At 42.4% G+C, this 26618-nt stretch overlaps 1 protein-coding gene across 3 annotated transcripts in view; it reads left to right on the forward strand.

Annotated features, from left to right (window-relative positions):
- The window catches only part of MYG1 (MYG1 exonuclease), a 118571-nt gene that overhangs the window by 26940 nt on the left and 65013 nt on the right, over nt 1–26618 (forward strand). Inside the window, exon 5 of one of the 3 annotated variants that reach the window (XM_032959833.2) lies at nt 867–25002. The exons of the other annotated variants lie outside the window; for them this stretch is intronic. Within the exon in view, the coding sequence (XP_032815724.2) occupies nt 867–1247 (381 nt within the window). The 3' untranslated portion in view covers nt 1248–25002. Of the gene's footprint in view, nt 1–866; nt 25003–26618 lie in introns of those variants that run through there. 3 annotated transcript variants of the gene reach the window in all.

Here is a 26618-nt window from a genome sequence, read left to right on the forward strand (position 1 = left end):
TTGACGACGACATACAAACAGAGGAATGAAGTTGAATTTTTTTCACAATTTCGTTTAAATCACCGTCGAGAAGTACATCAATGATGCCACTCCTGCTGCCACATCAATGCTTGCCTGATTTAATTGATTATTTTAGAAATGAACCTGCCTCAGACAAGTGGTGCCTGCTTCTTGGGCGAGACGATTCGAGAGTGTAGGGACCGCGGCGTTTTTGACTTACACAAATCTTTATATATATAAATAATAAGGCGTCCATACGAAATGTTAATTGCTTTAAAGGAGCCAATTAATTGCTTAATTGATAAGGATTTTGATACAGGCATGCATTGTCACCGGATCTGAGTACGTGTGCGAAATTAGGGATTGATTGGACAACGGGAAGTGGACGAAATGTAGATTACAAGATTTGACCAAGACACAGCTTTCAAGTTAAATCAAACCGTTGAAAAATAAGGCATCAATCACAGTACACGATACTAATAGTCGCTGAGACAGAAAAACGAGTTGCTCAACCTATTTCAATAAAAACAGGGCAATTTTACTTTGAATAAGTTGAATAATTTATCCTACCATTTTAATGGCAACCCACTGACTGTACACGTATTAATTCATTTTTAATGTATCCCCATGTCTCCCCTTCAAAGGAGATTTTATTCATTGGGCTCTCACTTGGTTGTAAATTAAATTTATGAACGAAACAGTCATTCCATTCTTACTGACCATGTAGCCACCCCTATGAAGTGTATCTTATTTACTTTTGTATACTGCATGAGTAGCATTGCTTAGTGATCAATCATAATGGTGTCATGAATGTTTACAAGTTTTTTTTTCAAGACTGGTCTACATTTTGCAAATATCGTCATCAGTCGCTTGCTCCTGTCCGGAGCGCGTCGCGGTCCCCACGAGACACCGCAAGGCAACCCCATCCTGAGCGCGCCCCCACTGAGAGCAGTCCAAGACCGTGGTGTTTGACGTCAGCCTCAACAGTGGCATACATCCACATCAACCATCGTCTCTTCCGATGTCGGCTCCAGTCCCGTGGTATAGCGCCGCTGTTGATGATGATGGTGCACATGGCTCTGGTGCGATCGGCTGTGGCGTCCGCCCCGGGCAACATCGGTCCAAAGGGAGAGAAGGTGATGGACCTCGGCGTCGGTGATGCACTCGCCGAAGTCGATGCCGAGTATCCGTCACAGACACCGCTGGTCGATTGCGTCCGGTTTCCTACGCAGATACGCTGTCATTGACCACGTCTCTGAGCCGTACACCAGTACGGTGGAGGATGCATGCTTTGTTGAGGCAGATGTTTGTTGCCAGTGTAATCCTGGAGCGCCAGATGTATCTGTCGTGCAGTTTTTCACACTGGTTGCGCCGAGTTAGGTGAACGATTTTACCACTTGAGCATTGTTGCGTGCTGTTTGCGCTTGGTTCAGAGCATGTGGCTGCTCAAAAGTGGTCTGTATTTTGGTTTTTGCCCAGGCCAAATTTTCAAGTTTCAATTTGCATGATCTCCAGTGCAAGGCGTAGCACCTCGAGCATCTCAGCCAGCAGGGCAACATCGTCTGCATAGTCCAGGTCGGTGAACACTTGGGGGCCTAGGCTTGCTCCCAGGTTACGTTGGTGGACGGTGCATTGCACAATCCAGTCCATTGGGGCAAATATGGTATTCTTTTAAATCACACGTGTATTTAAATTTGTGGGACTTTGGGCTGCAAGATGATAAGAATGCACTTGCAACTTTGCATCACGAAGGACAAGACTGCCATAGAGTGGATCACAACTAACTTTAACTGAAGCCCTTTTACTCAGAATTGCCTAATTTTCAAGACTTGCAAAATGTCGTCGTTCGTATGGGTTACACGAAGGTGGAAACCAGAGAACCGAGAGAAAACATACATGAATGATGGGAGAATCTAAATTACAAATACATCGAGAGTGATCAGCAACAAACTGGCTGTACTACCTCCTGCAGGCACATTTTCTTCCTGTAGGTGGGTGTCTCGAGCACCAGTACACCCCATCCAAGACATCGCATTAAGGAGAGATGCGCCACCACACCTGGCTAACTTAGGTAGCCATTTTACTGTTTCCTTATGCTGTTCACCAATTCTGGTAACGTCTTCAAAAAGAGGAGAAGCATACTTGGAATGACGTGGGCTATAGAACACAAGCAGGTTAAATTTATTATATTGACTGTTGAGAAAAGTAAGCAAGTGGGTTTGGCCAGGGGCACTGTGCTGGAAGGGGATGATGGCCGTTGGTTAAGAATGTTGATTAGTGGCGGCAGCCAAAGGAGGGAATTCACCCAGCAGAATGTCCACCATGGAGATGGAGCAATGAAATCAGCTCGTGCAGGCTGGACTTATTCCACAGGACCGTGGGTAATGTCGTCGGCTTGGCGTGACCTTGGTCCAGCAGTGGATTGATCATGGCTTTTGTGATGATGACTCGCGATATCTTCCAGGCCGTATGAGATGACGTTACATGGCGGTATGATGGGCCGACGTGAGATGGCGTCGCACCGTGACATCATTGTGTGTGACATTGTTCGGAGGCATGGCATCTGACATCGCCTTGGTGAAAAGGCGCTACTATTTAGAGCTTTTTTTTCTTCACTGCGTTTTGGAAAACTCTTTGATCAAATTGGGCAGTTTTAAATCGAATAAGTCCCTTCTAGCAACAATTTAGTTTTTTTTACAAAAATTGCAAAGTCTTGTTCACATTGGGTCATCTCTACATGACCTCTCTACAGATGGACAACAAAGCAAATTATTTCAATCCGAGCTGGAAAGTATTAAAACAACAATTACTAACCCATACTCTCTAATTAATATACAATATTTCCATAATGGTTACTGCAGCTCTTTGGGCAGAGCTAGATTATGAAAGTTAAACGTCATCTTCATAATGATGCTGACAAATTGCAGGTAATTCATACCTTTGACAAAAGTGCCAGTTTGGGAACGAGATCCAATGGGGGTGATTAGAGAGCACTGTGCATGAGCAATGTGGCTGTCAAGTACACCTCAAGGCTGCGCTGAATGCCTTACATTATATTTACTTTTGGTGCTATAAAACCTCACGTTGAGCTTATAGTGGGACTCCGAATGATCCGCTCGAGAAAGGCAGTTGGCGTGCTCGTGAAGCTTCACGTGTGTGTATGTCTGCGCCTTTGTGAGTGCTCTGTGAATTTTGAGGTCGGAGTAATTGCATGACTGCAGTTGTATATTGTGTGTGCTTTGGTGACTGCCTGAGTACAGTGTATATAAGCCTGCTCACACACAACCTTGGCATTGTAATGACCGGTAAGTTGCCCCGTACTTTACCAGGCGTCAGGAAAATTGATTTGAATGCAATGGATACAGACAGCTTGTGCAAGATGTTTATGTGGGTCCGTGTTGTCTTCTCGAACAACTTTCAATCACTCCCTCAGTCTGTTAGTGCATTCATCATACGGCAGTGACGACTTACCAATTAGGCAGCTATTTTGAATATAGTTGCAAAGCCATGGTTTGAAGCGAAATGCTGTTTTGCTCTCTATGGTTTCAAACATTAGGGCTGTCCTCCTGTGGCCCATAATGTAACGTTTTTTACAACTCAATTTGTTCTCATGATTGGTCAAGATTTGTATTTTCAGCTCTTTTACTATTGTGCCGATTAAAAGTTAACATTGCAAAACTTATGTAATGTCATGACGATCAATATTGTTAGAATCGCTTGAAATGTAAAATAAAGCAAATTACACACACTGAAAAGTAGTCTGTCCAATGCCTTTCAATCAAATTCAGGTACATACCTAAATTTGTAGCTATACTGCATAGCATGGTTTGTTAAACTAATAGCACACTGTGAAACTTGGTGCATAAAAGCCATCCTAAGGTATTGATTGGATTGTGATGAATATAGTAGGTATGAACAGCGAAGGGTGAAGCTGGTGATTAATTAAACAAACCCAACATTTTCTTTGGCTCTTTCGGTAAAGTCACGTAGAATGAGAATAAAATAATAAAATAACACAATGAACTTCTCACGACGTTTCAGCCACAACGCAAGCGGCCGTCTTCAGGTGAAAGGTACAGAACTGTCGGGACGGACAGAGCTTCAATGAACGATGTTAAGATTCGTAGCGACTTTTTAAGCTGGTTGGGAGAAGTGAGGCACCTTGACAAAGGGGTTTACATATCAATAGCTGAGGGATTAGCTTGTGACTGGTCACAAGCTAATTACCAACCATGCTAATCCGAGGTAGACAGAGCCATGGTGTTCAATGTGTGAATTGTTATGACATTGACTATTGAATAAGAATCATGGTTACAAAATTTGTCTTCTCCCAAACTAAGATTATTCATTGAGTTAGCCCACATGTTTTAGAAGGCTGCTACTAATCAGATGAATTAAATGATTGACATGTCTTCTCTACCAGATACTAATTACAGTGAGGAATAACATGTTTTCCCATTTTGATAATCCTCATGACATTGCAATGGCCAGAGGTGGTATAGTCGGTATCATACCATATAGTCCAGACTTTATTTTGAGGATGGTGAATTGGTTTATTTAGGAAGGACGATTGTAGGATTATTGTGAGCATTGTTAATATTTGCTTGTGTTGTGATCGAAACGTCGTCATATTGTTGTTATTTTGATTATTTGTATCTATTTACGTGGCTTTACCGAAAGACCCAAATAATATTGTTAATATAGTACGTTATTCAACAAAATGGTGTGCATATTTTTGTTATGTGGGGAAACTGATGAACTGAGCTACGTGGATGAGCCTGTTTTACATTAGCTTCATGACTGCAGTTTTTTGATGAACAGTTATTTCCAGGGCTCTCTTGTAAAATCCATTTCTCAATGGTCTCTCGCCTAACTTTATGCAACGTCTTTACTCATAAGATTATTATTATTGCAGAAAAAAAATTGGGATGTTCAGAAATGTATATAATCCACTAACCATAAGCTTAATATACATGGGCCATCAGCAAATGCGTTCTGACCTGATCTTGTTTGACCAAACAATATTTTCTTCCTGCATATAGCAGATTTTTTTGCTACTTTAGATGGACAGGGGACGTTGTTCTAGATTTAACAATTTTACAGATTATATATTTTAGCTCGTCTATAAATTTGTTTTGTTTCACCCCCTCATGTGGGACATTTTATATCAAATATTTACAGCAAGGAGAAGTTATTGCTGTATCTATTTTCTATCAACGGTTGGCGAGTGTAGGCAGTGTACATAGTCAAAGCAAGCTCTTGAAACAAAGTTCCCAATTGTTTTGGGCATTGCAGACATCGGATTTTCGAATGCATTTTGGAAAGTTTTAAGCGCATCAGTCCTAATCTTGACCCAACACCTTCAATATAAAGTTTGTGAAAAGTGTAATGTGTTACAAACACAGCATTGCACACTTGTCACGTGACCACCGTGAAGATGAGGGGGAGTATATTATTACACGAAATATTTAACCCTAACTCTTTACCTAAACTCCATACGAGGTAAGGCCCACTTAGCTATATAGCTCTTTTGTTAAATGACAGCTCAACGAAGTGGCTTGTCACATGGCAATGCTAATGCAGCCAAATACTCGAAACGCGTGTTTTAAATGTGGAGGGAAAAACCGGAGGATCTGGAGAAAATTCCATGCGACCACGGAAAGAACGTGCAAACTCCAAATGTGCAGGCCGTCAAAGGTCGAGATTGAACACACGACCTCCAATGTAAATTGTAGATGCCAATGTTAAATTACTGAATTATACTGTTAGTCAAAATAAAAAAATAAATAATAAGACTATCCTGTTATCAATTATCCTGTTATTCCAATTTAGTCTTTTATTACTGTGACATCGTATATAAATCAGCCCCCAGTACTGTACTGAAGAAGCTTGACTCAATTTATCACTCGGCCTTAAGGTTGCCATTGAGCTGCCCATATAGGACTCACCACTGTGATCTCTACATTGGGGCAAACTTAACATCTATTAATGTTCGATGGCTTGTGCACCAGATCTTATTTATTCACGATGTACTTACAAAAAAATGTACAGACTACCTGCTGGATCTCCTCTCTGTTTCGAAGAACAAATGTGACCCAAGGTCTTGGCTCATTTACCAGCTTCACATTCCTTTTTGCCGTACAAATACTGGAGGAAGGGCCTTTGCCATTGATGCCCCCAGGGTCTGGAATGCTATTGCCAATAAACTACAACTTGAATCACAACCTATGAGATCTTCACTCAAAACTGCTCTAGAGGAGTTGTACACCCCTAGCTGCCACTGCTATTCAGTGGCCTAAAATCAAATGTTTTGCTCCAGATGACCGCTGTAAAGTATGATCTTGTGTTTTGATTTAGTGTGCTAATCTTTAAAGGTCCATTGAAAATTTTTGATAGTCCTACTGATGCTCCTGCTGTTGTGGAGTGACTCATGCAGCCAGCTATGGCTACAGGGTTTGGTGGTACATGTTGTTTATGTCGTTTATTGTGACATTTCGGTCACAGTTCCTATGATCACTGTTACATTGCTTTTATGGCTTTATTTTGGTGATTTCGAAAACTCATTTGGTTTGGCCATGTTTGTTTGTTGTAGTACGTAGTTAGACTGATGGTTTTAATTTAAGTTGTCTTGTTGTTGTTTGACTTGCATCCCACTGGGATTTTTGCACACAGCGTTGGTGTACGGTGCTATATCAGGAATATTTTGATGTTTTTTCAAGGATTATTTTGTTTGCGCGTAGTCACTTGTAGATGTTTTCTTGTTTTTGTTTTTTGTTTGTTGCGGTTGCACCCGATTCAAGAGCCGAATGGCTCACAGGGCTATACCAAATAAATGAAAAAGCTTTAATAAATTATGGATAACTAGCCTTTTGCCCTTCCTAGGATGGAAGCTGTAATATTTAGGAAAAAATTGAGCAGAGTATAATTTTATCTTGTGTAAATTTAATTGCAGTGAATCTTGCACGAAAGTATGTCATCAAACACTTCATTGCTTTTCACTGTAGCACTGTATTAATGGCAGTGATTCTTGCACAAAACTACGTCATAAAACACCTCACTTCATGTCACTGTAGCACTGTATATAACTGACCTTCAATTTGTTCAAATTCACTGCTCTGAACCTTTATTCTCTTCTGCTTTCGGTCGCTGAGGTTGAATTTAATTGGAAATCGATACAACATCTGGAAAATCAACGAGAAATGTATATTTTACCATAATGTAGAAGCATAAATTAGACTTCCCTTTTGTCTCAAGTGCTGAAGAAATAAAGACACCAAATCCACTTTGTTGCTGCGTAGAATTGTTTATTAGATTCACTTTCAATAAAGAAACGTGAAACTTAAAGCGAATTTGCGAAAAAAACAATATTTCCGCTCGACCTTCTGTGTGAGTGTAAAAATTTACCCGCTCATGAATATTGATGATGGGGGGGGGGGGGTGCGCCATCTAGAGTGATGTCACGTGCGTTACACACAAACAGACAGTAGTAATAGGTAAAACCATGCTATGGATTACGGGATCAATTGCGGCTCAGTGGTTCTCAGTAGATGACATGCTTAACGTTGAATTCATGGAGTTTATAGCCAATTGAGATTTATTTTCTGGAAATTGTAATTGTCCATTCATTCGTAAAGTGTGTGGACGTATCACAGGACTGGGTGGGCGCATTGCATGACATTTCAAAAATGCATCTCTTTCATAAAAAAATGCCATCACGTGAAATAACGAGGAACCTGATATCATGGTATCAGTTTGTGGAAGGAGTAGCCTAGACATAGTATACCATAGGGAGGAAAGGACTTAAGCATTTGGTTTTCCACCGTCACATTTCACAGATGGGTTTGAGCTTGTATAAATCATTATTGTCCAGAAGCTGGCAGGACTTGTATCCCACATGCAGAGACCAGTGCGTCTCAACATTGTAGCAACCAATGCAAATAGAAAAGCCATCATACTTTAAAGACTACCTACACACATTGAGTTTTTTTATTAACTGAAATATCCTGTGGAGTATTTTTGATTGTCTTATGCTATCTGCTGTATTGTGTGTTATGTCGTTGTTAAAGACCGTCCTCTGCTTCAATGGATCCTTGAAAGATTTGCACGAGGATTTGTTTTTGTTGCAGGAATTCCACATACATTCCCAGTTTTATTTTTTTGCAATGAAATGCTTCCATACTTATTAAATGTTTGTTAATATCAACCAGATGTCTTTTAAAGTAAGGTGAAGGTGTAGGCCTACAACTGCTTGCTCATGCCGCTGCTGGCAGAAGGGTCTGCACTAGGGGGAGCGCCAGAGGTATGTTCGGCCTCCTGTTTCCATGCTGGACAAACCTCAAGTATGATTGCATTCAATTGTCCATTCACTCTGTTCTATGAACCAGCTACTCTATCAATTTTACACACATGAGCTTTTAAATGTCAATCTGGTAAGGCACTGCCTTACCGACACATGCTTCACCTGGAATGGTACATTCTACAAACAAAATGAGGGTACCTCAATGGTTTCTCCTTTATCGCCAGTGGTTAGCGAATGTTTTCATGGAGAAATTTGAGACAGATGCCATCCAGACAATCCACCCTACGTCCTTCCACCAAAATCCTCTATAAACTCTTGTTGCAGCAGCTCTTTCTCCTATGTCAGCAGTTCTCCTGCTGCATCTGTTCCACCTGATGACGGACGCTTGTGTTGCGATCGAAACGTCGTGATTAATTTTATTTTATACCTACGTGACTTTACCGAAAGAACCAAAGAGTATTTTAAATGTCAATTACGTAAATAATTGCCTTAATGAGATTGAAACTATGAATCTTGTTTCTCTATATAAACAAGTATTTCCTGGCAATTAGTGTAATTATCTTAGTAATGACGATAATTATACATTTATACATAATGGTCAAATTGGATTAAAACTATTTAAATAGTTACCGTAAAACAAAACACGAACATGTTTTTTTTCTTTTCTCCTGAAGCTGTCTGCAGTTTGGAGCACTTGCTAAATAAATGCCGTTGCCTGTATTCCAAGACGGTGTACTTTTCATAGCTGACAAGTGCTAAATAAGTCATAACTTCTGCATAGGCAAACAGTGGTTGTCATGGATATCCTGCTCACAAACATAGGACTGTGGAATTTACACTTGGCCTAAGACTTACATCGGTAGATAAGTGCTGGCAAGCACTGTTTTGAGCACGGAAACACTTTGGCTTGGCTTGTGCAAAAAACCTTTCCAATAATAATGTTTTTGTATTAACTAAGAAACTAATTTCATGGCAGACAATGGCTTCTTTCGCTAATGTCTGCAATGAGCCACAATAGACATTGTGGCTTAGTCACGGTGTTCAAACCGTGGTGATTGTGCACATTGCATCATTGATTCGGGACTAAATGTTTGGAATTTGTTACAGTAAATCTCAGGTTAATGTGACTGTAATTGCATTGAGCTTTGCAAAGCTATTGATTTGTTAATGATAGTTGTTATTTTACTGTATATGTTTAACATGTACATGAATGAGGCAGCATTTATCTCTTAATGGTTGTCCTGAGCCAGTGGTGTATATTGCATATTGCTATGATCATGGAATATTTTTTTATTAATTTTCCAGAGTGGATCTCATTTTTGCCTTGCTCCAGAGGGATCATAGCCTGATTCGACCCTTGGCCAATGTTTTAACTCAGAATCTTTATATAAATTGCAGCACAGTACCATTTAGCTTTTCAATCGACATTGTCAGTGCATGGCAGATAGTTTGGTAGCCATTGGTCGAGACTGATGATGAAGTGGCAGCAAAAATGAGGGAACGCATCCCACGAGGATGACCACCGAGGAGAGATGAAGCCATGAGATTGGCTCATGTGCAGGAAATGCATGTTTTGTTGAATTTAGTGAGACTTAGGGAAGGTGCCGACTTCATCCAGCAGTAGATAGATCATGGCTGCTGCTGATGACGATGGATAACTCTTCCCATGTCATAGTTATTCAAGTATTTTTTTTGTGCAAGAAACGGTGATTGTCAACAGAAACGAACATGCCTCGATAATGTATGCCAAGGAGGGGATACCACTCAACGATGAGTGCAGAGGAATGAGTACTACCAGTTATAGGCACCTTGTTCCTCTCAAACGTTGCATCTAAAATGCATTGTGACTTTTATTTTGTGATAAGCCTTCATATCGCTGGCTTACAACAATCGCGTCCTTAATTTGTCCAATGTTAATAATGTTACACTTGCGGGAAAGTGCTGCATTGGGATGTTTTCCTAATTCACTTAATGAGTGGTTGAGCATCCAGGCATGCAGGGCTGCCCAGTGGTTCCTGGAGGCCCAGGGCGTAATGCCACGTGGGGCCCCCGTGTTCATTAGCGACAGAAAAACTGGCCTGTTTTGCGTGAGGCACATGAAAAATCAATTCCCGCTCCCCCGCGGTCGCACAGTCACGCATTACCATAACATTAAACTTATTGTTTCATAGTATTACTTACGAAGATTATCTTGTACCTCAGTTACTTTAAATTCACTAGCTCGTCTTATCATCTGCCAACTGGAAGACATGTTTAAACTGTGTTACATGGTGTGTTCTCAAAATGCCTGGCTAATTCAGGGGTGTGGTAGGAAACCGCTTTACAGCTTGTAATGTTAGTTATATTGCCTATTATGTTACAAAAATACTAAAACAAAGGATAAAACACTGCCGAAAATCACAAGAGAATCGTAGGACCACACAATCCAATGCTACAATAGTTACTCTGCACCACAGTGGCATTGCCTGCTAAATGACATATCTACGCTGCATGGAGACAACTCACAAATCAAAATTGCTCTTCACTAGAGGCCGACCGAAACTTAATTTCTGGTTTCAGCCAAAGCCGAAACCAAACCGATAGTTACAAATTGACTTTCGGCCGAAACCGAAGCCTAAAGTTTAACTTCACTTTGGGCCGAAACCGAAGCTGAAGCCGAAAGTTGAACTACACTTTCGGCCGAGTCCGAAACCGAAAGGTATATAACCGAAGTTAACGAAAACAAGATTCATGAAATATGTCATGATGCAATGCTACTTGAATTAAAAATAAATCTAGAACTAATCATTCAGAGCCTGCAGTGAGAGTCGCTAAATATCAAATATTTTGGTGTTGCTTAGTAATTATATCCAAACAAACGAATGTTGTAGTGAAGAAACAACGTTTTTTCCGCATTCAGCCAGACAGGCTGCCGTCTGTTGACCGGTCGTATCTACATTAGCAGACCATGGTTGCGGCTGTAACCTCGCTCCCAAGCTGCTGCTGCTGACGTGTGTGTGTTTGTGTGTACGTGTGTGTGTGTTTGCAGCCTATCGCATAGGGTTGCCTAGCGGCTGATAGGCAAAGTAATAGACGTAGCACTACCGTTATATTCTAAAAATAGATCTTCGGTTGACGAATGACGACCAAAAGTCAATATCAGTTTCGGCCGAAACCGAAACCAGACCGAAAGTTAAAAATTGACTTTCGGCCGAAACCGAAACTATGCCGAAAGAGGCCATTTGCCAACTTTCGGCGCCGAAACCGAATTTCGGTCGGCCTCTACTCTTCACGCTGTTGAACTTTTGAACTTCATGAGTACGATTTTCAATTATTTACACTTTCCCCATTTTTTGGGGTCCAGACCAAAAATCCCCATTATATGCAGAACTTTTAATATACAGGGTGTTTAAAAAAAATAGACCCGATTTTAAATCGCGATATCTCTGCAACCACGAACCGCCCATGAATTAAACTCTTACCACTTGAAAGGGCGAGGCATGGAGTTTCAAATGATTACCGCTAGATGCCTTTCCCAGCGCACAGACAGCCCTGAGCGTCAGTCATTCGCAAGACAACACCGCCTCAACGTTGGATAGGTCGCATGGGACCCCAAGACTTGGCGCTACACTCTTGGCCCCCAAGATCCCCAGACATCACCACACCCTGCGACTTTTTCTTGTGGGGATACGTCAAAGACCGTGGTTTTGTGCCACCATTAGCGACTAATCTGGATGACCTTAAAAACAGAATCACGGCAGCGGTGACTTCAGTTGAAGAAGACACTTTGAGAGGCGTTTGGGACGAATTCAACTATCTTCAGTCAAAATGCAAACAAAAAACATACTATGATAATATATGCATTGTCCTTGAAACCGATTGGTCCACACCAAGGGACAGCTTTCTTTTGAGCCTCGACCCAATTGGTGCTCGACCAGATGACACCAAAAGGCGCCTTTTTTTGACTGCAGGTATTGTGGTTAATGCAGTAAACATGATTTCTCGTAAAAAGGTTTCAGTTTTGTTGCCAGAAAAAAGGGGAAAACCCCTATTATTATGCTAAACATTTTGAACAGACACACATTCACAAATTTCCCTTTTATAGATTGAAGACCATCGAGATGGATGACACATTTTCTTTTCATAATAAAGGTTTTTGGGTTAGATCGCGTTATGTATAAATGTGTCATAACCCTCCACCACCCGACACGGCCAATGAGCAAAATAAAGTGTCACGTTGACAAAGACAATTAGTTCAATTCTTTAGCCCAGCGGTGTGTTGAAGAGTGAATCCACAACATTTACAGTTTGATTACGACGTTTCGTTGGTAATTTCATCCAGCATCATAGGCAAATTCGCCAGAATGGTAAAGCCCTCACTTGCTGTCGGTCTTAAATAGAGCAGCAGGGTGACGTCATCATTTAACGCATTGTCTTTTGTCAACGTGACACTTTATTTTGCTGATTGGCCGTGTCGGGTGGTGGAGGGTTACGACACATAAATAACGCGATCCAACCCAAAAACCTTTATTACGAATAATATTGGTCGCGAAAGCCTACGTGTTAAACTGACGTTTTCTTTTGCAAAGTAAAAACTCGCTAACACGTGTTCAGTTTCAAAATCTTGAAGTTATTAAAATGTAATAAATGTGTTCCCTTTAACATCTGTTCGTATGGATAGCATGTAACTTCAAACTCCATTTTCATTTGTGACAAACAGTGCTTCCATCAGTTATATTTCGGAAGAGAGTCTGACAAATAGTTTCGTATGTAATCTGATTGGTTGAGAAGAAGGGCTGGCCCATGATAACTCAAATAGGAGCCAATATAAAGTATAATTTCAGCCAATATAAAGTATAAAGCTATAAGAGTTTCCATGTAGAAACCGGCCACATTGATCACAGGGCTTTCAAATGCATGGTGACAAAAATCAGCGCAAAAAAGTATTCCAATTGCCAGCCGTGATCAAAATATCATTACATTTTGAAATAACGTGGCACATAATAATGTAATCTAGCAAAGTCACACGTTGAGTGCCCAGTGACATCTCATTGTGATGTTTGGAGCGTGTGATGTTATTATCGCTAATTAATTCTTCCGAGGACAAACGCATGTTGGAAAGCATTCCATGTCCCATGCATATTCGTGATTTATTTTTAAAATGTTATCACCTTTTAAGTGAAACGTTTTTTTGTTTATTGCATTCCATCACACTCCTTTGTTACAAGCATGCAAGCACTTCTGCTTATTGAAAATATATTGCAACCAAGCGGCACAATTAGGGCACAGGGCCTCTAAGTCTCTGTTAGCTGCTGCCATCCTATGGTTACATTCGCTGACCAGCATAACCATGGGTTGCTACTGCAGGAAAATACATAGTAATTGCAGGTATCATCCGAATTCATAAATGAAGATGTGCTCCTTTGTGTGTACCCCCTATCTGTCTGTAGATGTGCTTGTGTGACCTTGGCACAGACTCAGCCCAAATAGTCTTCACTGAATCAGTGCCTCTGTGCTTAATTCTATTATCGTTTTGCGATTACGTGGACCCCTACGAGATAGTGTCACGATATTGACTTCTTTCCCCTCCTAGGGCAACCCCATTTCTTGTCGCCACTGTAATTGGCATGCAGCCATTGGCATTCGTGTCAATCTGCGTTTGTCTTGCCATGAACCACCGCAAAATGTATTTTCTGTGGCACAACCTAAGAGGTGTGAGTTTTTTCGAGCTTATTTCAATGGCTATTACGGTGGCTGTATGTTTAATAGTGTCTGGATGTAGAAAAAGTGTTAACATTGAAAAGAACACAATGACATTGAAATCAATAGTAAAGGTGTTGTAATCAAATTTGAATGCCCTTTGTTTACTTTGGCCATTGATGCCATTGATTTTCTTTTGTCGTCTTAAAGGAAGACGGAAATCCAAAACACATTGGCTTAATCTTAACTCGGTGGTGTATCTCTGGCTGCCCAATACAACATGAAAACAACTTTATTATATAAAACAATAAAATTATCACGACGTTTCGACTGCAACACAAGCAATCATCATCAGGTGTGAAAACCACAACAAGAAAATTAGAAAAAAGTGGCGGTTTTTTAACATAAAAAAAACCCGCCACTTTTTTTCAAATGATGATTGCTTGTGTTGCAGTCAACGTCGTGAGAATTTTATATTTTATTATTTTATTGTTTCCCTTCTACGTGACTTTACCGAAAGAACCAAGAATATGAATCTCTGCAGTCACGAAAGCTTTATATTTATGGTCGGGTGTGCTCCCATAGCTCTCCCATCACATCACTGCATTGCTGTATTAAAATGTATGGGAGTGACATCACAGTGATGTTACTCGATTGTTATCATGTCATGGTGAAGATTTAAATACTTTTTTTATCATAAATTATCATTCAGATTCATGTCAGACATAGCAGAAACACATTCTTTGTTTTAATTGTCTACGTAGGTTTTCACAACCAATATTGTGATTCATAATTAGTTTATTTTGATCAACCCAAAGAAAACTTATTTTGAAGCACTCTGTATATCTACAAGTAAAGAACCCTGTTTTTTCAGTCATTTCTTACTTTCGAAATTGGCTTCGAGTTCTGGAATTTAAAAGCTGAGCACGAGTGAGATGAATGTATAATGAATGGTGTTTTGAGTGCTTCGCCTTGTGTGAATTTTAATGCTAGCGGCCAAACATGTTGTGATTAATGTTGAAATACGGTGTTTGTGTATTTTAATTGTGCATTGTAAGGCACCTTTGGGTTGTAATTCACCGAAAGTTATGCTATAAATGTGGTTTACATTTTTACTGCAACGAGAATGAACAGTTAAGAATTTCATTCATGGAGCGGAATTGAAAAGCAAAATTTACGTTGTCTGATGTTGGCAAGCAATCAAAATGCCGCGCTTTCACTTCAGGGGGGGAGGACTTGCGTGCTCAGAAAGTTGGCACCGTCAGATGTAGGCAAGGTTGCACTGATCTATGCGTTCGTTTAGACGTGGAGTGATTCATTTCTGAAACCAATGTTCGCGCTTCACTTGCTTCATTCGCAATGTTCCGTTGCCCTTGCAAGAAAGATGGAATTTATTAAGACGTGGCAGTAAACTATAAATGTAATCATTAAGGACAATGGCCCCTTGCCCTGTCTCTACTGACCTGACTGACATTTAAACCTCTAAAACTCCAATGAGACTTTTTGAAAGATGTTTAAATTGCAGTAACCCTAATCATTTGGGCAGAAATTATATCTCCATCATTTACATTAAAAAAAAAAGTATGTGGGAGCAAGAGCCAGAGCACTTTTATCTGGGTCCCTGCTGGCTATACGACACAGATTTTGGAAGGCTCCCAATCAAATGTCCATCTCTTCAGACCTGCACTATCATTAATTTCCCCATTAAATCATATTAATTTTTTTTCATTTGCTCCTTGAGGAAATATTGCTTTTTATTGGACATATACCGAAATGTAAGGAACTGCTATGAGTAGTGTATACGCACAGACCAATAAAACCTCACTACCACCAAAATTAACACTGCCTTAAATATATATTTTTTATAGCATATTAGCTTCCTGGGCAATGTCCCCCTTTTCAGAGTACACAGAAGGGACGTTTAAATGTGCTGCCTTTAAATTGCTCAGAAATAGTACGTTGCAAGTGGAGTGAGCGACTTCTGAGACACGTCGAGTAGAGCATACTGGGCGATACATTGTGTAACGCAGCTACACATGGGAAAACCCAACACGTAGCCCCATCTTCGGCTTCGCCACGCAAGCTGTTCGACTAACGCAGCAATGGCGACGGAGAGAGTCTTCCAGAAGATCAGCCACATGGTCGGAGACGAAGAGATGACGACGATACGCGACGCAGCCAGGACCCAGGACCCGCAACAACCACGAACCTCTGGTTCGGGGGACCCCCTTATGTCTGCCTCGGCGGGGCCAAGCTCTACCTCTGGCCACGCCCCCTTTCCAGAACCTTCGAGCTGGTTCCCGGAGCTTCTCGACTGACTCCGCCTTTCACCTTTACCCCAGATAATGCCCCTCTTGTAATAAGGTATTATGTAATGCAGCTATGACTGTAATTACCACTCCCGGCCGACAGGTGTCACCCTGTCATTACACAAGTATGGAAATTATTATTTAATTAACAGTTTCCATGAACAGCGATTGGACGGTGATATAGTGTTCATTAATTAAATTGGGTATCAAGGATAATGGAAATAGGGTTCCTGTAACTAATAGGCTACACGGTCGAAATATGTAGCCTTCAGATTTATTTGTAAAAAGAACAGGAATAACATCTTGCGGTATAGGTTTTAAATGCGTTTCTTTCGCACAGATGTTACCTTTATACTGGTTCACCCAACATGATACATTTGCAGAAGGAAGGAAGACGTGCACAAGCATTGATGAGCTAATGTTTTGGCAATGGGCAATGTTCTTGCTGCCAATTACTTTTGGCTCAAATATAGCGATGGATACCGTCTGAGTAATTAACCCGCTCCTGCTAAGATTTCGGCTCATAATAGCATATCCATTCTTACTTTTTGGGTGCTTTGTGTACTAAAGAATTAGGCAAATAGTCAACATTATTATTGCACAAGTGTGCAGTATATAATCAATTTACTCACTGGTATAGGAAAATTACTAAATATTTAGATTTTTAATTTGACATACAACTATAATGATAAAAACAGAATAATGATTTATACTTCTAAAGCAATTTTCATCTGGAGGGCACGACGCTGTACAAAACATGCATACATGCAGGTTTACACTATGCCCAACCTGCTTCTGTGTGTCCTTTAATTTCTGTGTCACTGAGGTTTATTGACACATTAACTTCAGAGCAGACTAATCAGTCATATTGAAACATGCTTTTAATTTGGAATAAGGTGGTTATTACATTTTGAGTGAGATAAATAGACATGTATTGTTTTACATTGCCATTGACTTACATGTTTTTAGTATTCACGTGGCAATTGGCCTACTTTTACAAAATATGCAGGTTTTTCACATATAAATCTGCCCCCAACTTAGCTGCATAGACACCTGAACTTCTGAGCTGACATGAAGACTGATCTGTGTAAAAGCATGTGTAGTGTGTATCTCACGAGGCACACACAGTGTCTGGAGGCACCACAATTTATTAACAACTTCACAGGGCTAAGGGTTAACAACACTCAGGCTACTCTAGACCCCTTCAGGGGTCCCACCTATCAACTATCCCCCGATGCCCGACGCTCTCCGACCATTCCCCGTCCTGCGCCGTCAGCTCTCACCGCCAGACTGGCACGATCGCTCCGCCCCCGTGCCTCTTAACTTCCCGGGCGTGGCCTCCCTCTGCCTCTGGCCACGCCCACACTTCGGTCTCTCGAGACGGAACCGGAGCCGGCGTCATATGTCCCCCGGAGCCCCCATTTCCGGGTCCCCTTTACTCCCCTGAGGTGGCACGTCCCCTCTCCCTCTCTGGGACGGGACCCTGCTCTGCAGGGCCTGCTTCTCCGTCACGTCTCCGTCGACTCCCTCGAAAGGTACGTGCACACACCATTTCCATTTGTAGCTGCAGTCGGCATATACGCCGTAGAGACGCCCTTTATGTCTCTACACATGTGTAGTGACTGTACTTGTCACTGTGTGGTGCCGGGACTTGCGAAGTCACGGACGGTGATGTCATTGCAGGCAGCCCGGGTTACGGGATGTAGTACCAACCCTAGCGGTGGTTGGGTGAGCGCTGGTTAGCACGGAGGCACCGCGAGCAGCGTGCGGTGCCGGCTCCCAGTGAGGGAGCGAGCGTCAGCCAGCCAGGGTCACTCTGGGGCATGATACTCTGGCTGACCTGTTGTCACGTGACCGGACGATACTGGAGGGGGGCCACCGGAGTACGGGGGCTGAGGGGTGGTCACGTGGTCCCGGAGAGCTCTCGGCAACATTCGAGAAGGAGCTCGAGAAGCCTGGAAGGTGGGCGGGGCTAAGGGCGGGGCTAAGGGTGGAGCCAGCCCCAGCCCAGGAGCGTTTAACGAGAGCTCCGTGAGGAGCTCGGGGTTCTTCAAGTGTTGGTGTTGGGAGATCCACGTCGGGGAGAAGAAGCCTCTAGCCACGCGGTCCGGGACCCAGCTCGTGGTCCGGACCGGGATAGCAAACCGTGTCTAGTTCTGCCGTAGCGTGGCTAGATGGGCATTCGAGACCCGAGCGTAGGTTGTGTTATGTTGGTGCTGTTGTGTTAAATAGTGTTGCTCCTAAGTTAATGTCTGCGACTCAGTTGGACTCACTACACAAGTATTACATTTAGGCTCGTATTTAAATATGCTTCAACAATTCCCCTCCCACTGCCCTTGAGATTTGATTAATGGTTCTGATCCAGGGATCACGATTGTCCTATTATCCACATCCAAAATTTATTCATGGCTAAGAGGAGTTTTGCAGCAAATTCATCCTCATGAAAAAGTCATGAAACTCGTTGAGGCTCTCCTGAGTAAACAAGCATAATAATCTATGAAGCAGTTGGCAGTGAAAGTTTTGAATGAAGTTGAATGCAACCGAGTAAAAAGGCTCTTTAACCTGTTTGGACTGATAGCCTCTTCATACCATAAATATCTCACAGGCTCTAACACAGACTAGTGAGCAGTGTTGTATCTATAAAGGCAGACCGAAGGCAAAACGGGGGTAGTGTTTGCTGCCAACAGATGTGGGATTATACGCATATTTATTTTTGTGGACCCCTTGGCAATTTGCAGAGCCATAATATTTACGGTGACGTAAGGGGGTCCTGGGTGAGACCCCCTGTAAATTGTAGATTTGTCGTCTGAATTTAAATAGTGGATCGAGTCGGAACAAATAAAACACATGCTATGTTAAGGAGGACGTTGGTTCATAATGTAGAAACGGCAGAGCAGAGGTGACCTTCTCCAGTCTATGGTCCGCAATATGACGTTGATAGAGACGGCAACAAATATTTGATGGAGAGTTGTGAAATAAAATAAATAACGAGGAAAAAATCTGTTGTGGTTTTTTTTAAGACAATGAAAGAGACATGGAGCCAGGTTCACATCTTTAAGAAACACATCATCCTGGTTATTTGTCCCATTTGTTAGAGATGGAGACATTGGCACATGGGCGAAGATCCCAGGGCCGGCCCAGGACACGCTGGTGGGACTATGTCGCTCAGCTGGCCTGGGAACGCCTGGGAATTGCCCAGGAAAAGCTAGAGTCTGTGGCCAGGGAAAGAGAGGTCTGGTCCGCCACTACTCAACACGCCGCCACCGTGACCCTCACCAGGACAAGCGGATTGAGAAACGAACGAATCAACATTGGAACATTTTCACCAATTTTTTTTTCCCCCCCAAAAAAATCATGACCGACAAGTGAATCTGGCAGGAAGTTAACATTTCGTATGAATGGCAGGCCAGTAAAAAGCAAAGGTTCAGCCCTGCAATTGCTCACACCACTGCTGGTGAAAGGGCGTCTACTAAGTGTAGCTCTAGAGAGCCCCTCCAGAGGGTATTTGGCCTACTCGTCTACACTCGGGAGATGTCTTGGAGGAGGTGGGACTATGCACACTTCACCTCACTGCATATGACATATCGAATAACAAAGCATTGATGTACCCACAGCAGTCCTGTGGAAAGTCAATAATTCGTATAGTGTTGTCACTTCTAGGAGTTCAGGTTGACCGCGGAACTGGAATATTAAGTGTGGATAATCTGAAGTGTGGTGATTAAGGGTTTACAAAGTCTCGAAGAGGACAGAATTGCAATAATGTGTTTGGAGTTTGTGGAGTTTTGCAAGGACACACAGAGATAAATAATAAATAAAGTTTCACGCATACATGCAGGCAAATTACTTTAGGAATGTAGGATTTCGCTTTGAGGACATTACTAGTCTTACTATAGATTAGAGAGTACAGAGGAAATTAATCAGTGGTATATGTAAATATTTTTAAAAGTAAAGCACGGTGTAGAACCTTGTAGAGGCTGCGTAGCCTCGACACGAATGGTTAGTGCTTGCCATATGGTCAGTTTGCAATTTGAGGGCAGTTTGCTTCTCATACTCGCTCTCTATTGCAGCTGGAATTTACCAAAGTGTGCTGTCTATTAATAAACTGAACTTTAAAGGCTCGCTGAAGTAAGTCACAAGAGTAGGTTGATTTGTCTGCCAGTGCTGTAGCTGAATGCCGAATGGTGTCGACTGCCCTGCTTAAAAAATACTTTGGAGATTTTGACTGGAAGGCCATTGTGCCAGACCATGTTGTAGGCAGCTGTTAGGGCTACACATTCGGCACACCTCTGTGGGTTTTTGTGGAAACTTTTCTCTTAACGTTGTCAGGACCAGGACTTGGTCGCAGGTGCTACACCCTCGTCGATATCCTGCCTGCTTGACATGGATTTTCTCCACTTCTGGGGATATGCACTGTAGTATGATACGTTCCAGAACCTTGAAGCACACAAACAGCAGTGATATCGGATGGAAGGTCGCCGCACTGTGTAGGTAATTTGATGGCTTTGGAAGGGTGACGATCTTCGACATCTGCCAGATCTTTGGTAGCCCCCTCTCTGACGAATTGTTTTCATAGCCCATGGCCGTACCAGATTTTACATTGAACGGTACGTTGTCTACTTCTCTGACTAGAATATTCTGCATAGATCTGATTGGAACTTCTCTGGTGATGTCATCATTCATTGCGAGCCTGCCATTTGACATACTTCACCATTAGGGCCCTTGATACATAGAGCAGGTGACTTGCAACGTTGTTTGGCATGACAAGCGGGTGGCTTGGAGCTGATGTTTGCTTGAAGATGCGAGAGTTTTTTTTTACCCCCAAATATTTTCCAGTAAAGATTCTCATTTTACATACTTAGCCATATTATTTGAGATAATTAGAGCAGTTTTCCTTACTTCGTGTAAAAAAGGCTTCACGTAATCAACTGTTCTTTGGCTCCCCTGTGCGAATGCCCCAGGCATCGTTCACACTCGCAGGTTTCTTGTGGGAATTTCATCAACCATGTAACGCCCTTGACAGTCAAGTGGGGATGTGAAAATTGTGTGCTTTGAGTGTCCAGACAGGTGTCTGAAAATGAATTAACACACGTCTTCTTAAGGATACTGCTGTCCACCCTTAGATGTCTTGGCTTAACCGTATACCTATCTACTGTGCTCCTGTAGACTGCGTCTGTGAAACGTATTGCTTTGGAGATCGTTTTGCGCGATAATAATGCCGGTAATGCCAAATGTTCTCAATTAACATTTTTCTTTGGTTCTTTCGGTAAAGTCACGTAGATAGAAAAAATAAAGTGAATAAAATATCGCGACGTTTCGATCGCAACACAACGCGGTCGTCATCGGGAAAAGGGGTTAGCCTCTAAAAGGCAAACTGTTTATAAAGCTTTGGAGATGGGCGTAGCCCAAGTGTATCAGCAGCACCAGCAGCATGGCTGGGGCAGCAATGCCAATGCAGCAGCAATGCCAATGCAGCAGCTAATGCCAATGCAGCAGCAATGCCAATGCAGCAGCAATGCCAATGCAGCAAAGGGCAGCCAAGAAATCACTGCACCCCGCTCCACACACCACACTGCTGACGTAGTTTGTTCAAATATCTTATGGTTATGTTTTTTTTCTATCTACGTGACTTTACCAAAAGAACCAAAGAATATGAATTCCTGCAGTCACGAAAGTTTTAAGTCAATGTAATTATCATTATGAGTTTAGAGCATGCTTATGTTTGTGTCCTTTTAACTGTACATTGTCATAAAATGCGTGTTTTGAATTATATATATAAAAAATAGGCATGTAAACATACTTGTATACGTGTGTAGTGACTGGGTATGTCACTATGTGGTGCCGGGCCTGCGAGGCCACGGCGGATAGTATGTTGCCATTATGTGTAGCCCGGTTACTGGGCGCAGTACCAGCCCTCGCGGGGCTTGGGTGAGCGCTGGCTAGCGCGAGGGCACCATGTACAGTATGCGGTGTGGGCTCCTGGTGAGGGAGCAAGAGAGAGTGTCTGCCAGCCAGGGTTACGTTGGGGCATGATACTCTGGGTGACCTGCTGAAACGTGACCGGATGATATTGGTGGGGGGCCACCAGTGGACGGGGGCCGCTGGGGGGTCACGTTGTATAGAGGAGCTCTCGGGAGCCTTGGGGAAAGAGCTGGAGAGATCAGAAAGGTGGGCGGGGCAAGAGACGGAGCGAGAGGCGGAGCCAGCTCCGGCCCAGACTGATATAACGGGGGGCCCCGTGTGGGGCTCGGGGTTCTTGACTGTTGGTGAGTGAAGATCCACGTCGGGTTGAAGAAGCCTCTAGCCACGCGGTCCGGGACCCAGCTCGTGGTCCGGACCGGGATAGCGGGACTGTGTCTAGTTTTGCCGTAGCGTGGTTAGATGGGCGTTCAACACCCGAGTGTAGTTTACGTTATGTTGTGTTGAGTTGCTGTAATAAATAGTGTTGCTCCCAAGATAACGTTTGTGACTTAGTTGGACTTATTACACGTGTGTATATTCCAGTGAATTTGTAGTGACGCTTTTAAAGTTTGTGCCTATTTGTGTACATCTATATGTATATAAAAGGGAAATTTGTGAATGTGTGTCTGTTCGAAATCTTGATTTGAAGCTTTCGTGACTGCAGGAATCCATGCTTTTTGGTTCTTTCGGTAAAGTCACGTAGGTAGAAAAAATCATAATAGATCACGACATTTAGATCGCAACACAAGCAACCGTCATCAGGTGAGAGAGAGAAAGCTACTGAAACAAGGTCTTGTGTAGGCCTGAGATGGGTGCAGCCTCTGGGTAAGAGGGCGGGGCTAGAGATGGTATCCTTGAGGCTGTGGAAGTGGCTATGGTATTGTGAGAGATTAGCATATCAATGCACGAGCTTAGTATGCCACCGCATCGGTGACTTGCCTGGTATGAGAGTGCAATCCAAAGGACATGTGAACATGAGAGTGCAATCCAAGAGGCACAGAGAGAGAGAGATACACACAGTCGGAAATAACAGCTGACATAGGCAGGTAGGATGGAAACATCACAGTTAAAACTTTACCTGGTTAATAACGTCCTTCAAATGATTGCTCAGTTTGTACCCATCTCGGTTGAAGTTTTGTCTGCGTTAAAACAATGATCGGCAATGGCAGAGGTATTGGTCCTACCGTCTTTCAGATCTGCCTTGTGTTCATGAACGCGGTCCGAGACATGTCGTTTCGTTTCCCCAATGTAACTGCTGCCGTAACCACAACTCAGTTTGTAGACACCAGGGTATTGCATGTTAGGAGTCACATCCTTTACAGATGGGATCAAATCACGGATTTTGTGTACTGTGTTGAAACGAACCTGGATTTTGCGTTTTTTAAAGATTTTGGAAATATTTTTGGTAACCCCTGCTATGTATGGTAAAGTGATGGTTTTGGTTGGATCCTCAGAAGGTTGTCTCCCCATTGCTGGGGTGACAGCTTTGCGGATTGTACGGTCAGAATATCTGTTCATCCTGAGGGCTTGGTGTACGTGCTCCAACTCACTGGCTTGGTGGTGCTGGTCGGAGATGCAATGGCTCTATAGTGTAGTGTTTTGATGAGGGAATTCTTCTGGGCTGGATGGTGAGTCAGGTTTTAGATAGGGATCCGTGTGGGTGGCTTTCCTGTAGACCGAATGTCCCAACGAGCCATCAGGTCTCTTCTCGATCAAAACATCCAGGAATGGTAGCTTGCCATCCTTTTCCACTTCCATGGTGAATTTAATAGACGGGTGTATGGAATTGATGTGGTTGAGAAATTGGTTCAGTGCTGGGAGGCCATGTGGCCAGATGACGAACGTGTCAACTACTTGTATCTCTTCCACAAGGAAGGACGTAGGGTGGATGTCTGGATGGCATCTGTCTCAAATTTATCCAGGAAAACATTTGCTACCATTGGCGATAAGGGAGAACCCATAGGGGTACCCTAATTTTGTTTGTAGAATGTACCATTCCAGGTGAAGTAAGTGTTGGTAAGGCAGTGCCTTACCAAAGTTGGTACATCTGGATTCAGTCCTTGTTGTGCCAAGTCTTCAATGATTGCAATGGTGTCAGGTACAGGTACCTTGGTGACCAGGGAAACTACATCGAGACAGTGAGATTTCCTTGATTAGAGAAACCAAGTGAGCTGAGTTAAGTACAGCTGAGGTGGCCTTGTTCGTGAAAGGAAGTAGGGTCTCAGACAGAAATGGGGCCAGTTTGTAGGTGGGTGAGTTCATGGTGGAGACGATAGGACGGAGCGGGGTACCATCTTTGTGGATTTTTGGAAGGCCATAAAATCTGGGTGGTCTCGCAGCCGAAGGTTGAAATTTGGCACGTGGGTAGCTTCCAGATCGTACACAGTGCAAAAAGTATAAAAATAAACTTTTTGTCTTTGGGGGGATGGGGTGCGAAAAAATGGATATATTTTGCACGGAAAGTGAGCGGTGACGTCACATCTGTGATGTCACCCGCATGCGGCAGCGTCACGCAGTGTGCCTGCTGACGTCACGCATCCCCCCCCCCACACCCTCTGCGTAGGCCGTGTATTAATCCAAGACAAGAATCCAAGTCTCGGGCGAAGCCGGGTAGTAAAGCTAGTCTACACTGAAGCGCGCGCACACACACACACGGTATACATAATTATTTCTGCGGGAGTGCTATATTCAGCGAAACAGAATAACAAACAAATTAGGGACTAATTATAACTGCAGGAGCAAGCAGGCTTTGTATAATGTTCCTCTACCATCGGCCACATGCAAAACGATAAATCAGATTGTGGAAAAGACCAATACATTTATATAACCATTAAGCTGTGAAAGGCATTCGGCCCGGTAGAAATTCATGCAGCCTTCTGAGTTTTTATGAAACAAGGCCTGAATTAAACAATATATTTAGACAACTAAATTATCCCAAAAATGGAACGGCCAGACTGAGATTATTTGAAGGAAATTATATTTACTTGTTAAAAATCAGATAAGATGACGTGCTTTTGTCAAAGTTATTCACAGTGACAATAATTTTCCTGAAAATTTGATTGGAGAACAAATGCATATCAATGGAGAATCATTAACCATCACACAATCTAATAACAGGGTTTTTCCCCTTTTTTCTGGCAACAAAACTGAAACCTTATTTGCAAGGATTCATGTCCGCATTAACCACAATACCTGCAGTCAAAATGCAAACAAGAAACATACTAAATTTTGATTTAAAGCTTTCGTGACTGCAGTAATTAATATTATTAGCTCTTTCGGTAAAGTCACGTTGAAGGGAAACAATAAAATAATAAAATATATATGAAACAATAAAAATTCTCACGACGTTTCGACCTGATGACGACCGTTTGTGTTATGGTCGAAACGTCGTGAGAATTTTTATTGTTTTATATATATTTTATTATTTTATTGTTTCCCTTCAACGTGACTTTACCGAAAGAGCTAAGAATAAGAAACACACTGATAATATATGCATTGTCCTTGAAACTGATTGGTCCACACCAAGGTGCTGTTTGGTGCACCAATTGGGTCGAGGTTCAAAAGAAAGCCGTCCCTTGGTGTGGACCAATCAGTTTCAAGGACAATGCATATATTATCATAGTATTTTTTTGTTTGAATTTTGACTGCAGGTATTGTGGTTAATGCAGACATGAATCCTTGTAAAAAGGTTTCAGTTTTGTTGCCAGAAAAAAGTGGAAAAACCCTAATATTACATTTTGGAACTGGCAAAGGAGGTCAAATGATGTACATCACACAATCTTTGAAAATTTAAAAACAGCAGAATGTGTACCAAGGATAGTTATTAAAGCTGGACCAGAATCAAAATTATGAAATGAAGAGACGGACGAGAGCAAGTTGGAGCGCTCTGGAAGCTGAATTTGCTCATGGAAAGTAACATAGCAATGCTCCTAAAGAATAAGGTTACTAATCAGTGTGTACTACTGCCTATGACAATGTTCAGGCACATGGACATTAATACAAAAAATGGATACAACAAAGTGAAAAATGCGCAAAGAACCATGGAGAGGGATACATTCTTGTAATTACATTGGAAAACTGAAAGAGGAACGTGTGCGTTATGGCACATACCCAAGTTATTTAGATCGTACAGATTATGTGGAAAAGTAGTGGGCTTGGCCAGGACACTTTGCATAAAAACGGGACAATGGCCTATGGGTAACAATTATCATGGAGCGGCAGCCAAGGATTGTAACGTGTCCAAGAGGATGTCCGCTGAGAAAATGGAGTGATGAAATAGGTTAATGTGCTGGTGCTAGGTGGATTGTTACATCGCAAGATCGTGAGAGATGGTGATGGCTTGGCGGAGAGGCCTTCATCCACCAGTGGATTGA

Source organism: Petromyzon marinus, chromosome 2 (assembly GCF_048934315.1).
Source record: "Petromyzon marinus isolate PM22_M1 ecotype Great Lakes invasive population chromosome 2, UKy_Petmar_22M1.pri1.0, whole genome shotgun sequence".
Taxonomy (NCBI): Eukaryota; Metazoa; Chordata; class Hyperoartia; order Petromyzontiformes; family Petromyzontidae; genus Petromyzon; species Petromyzon marinus.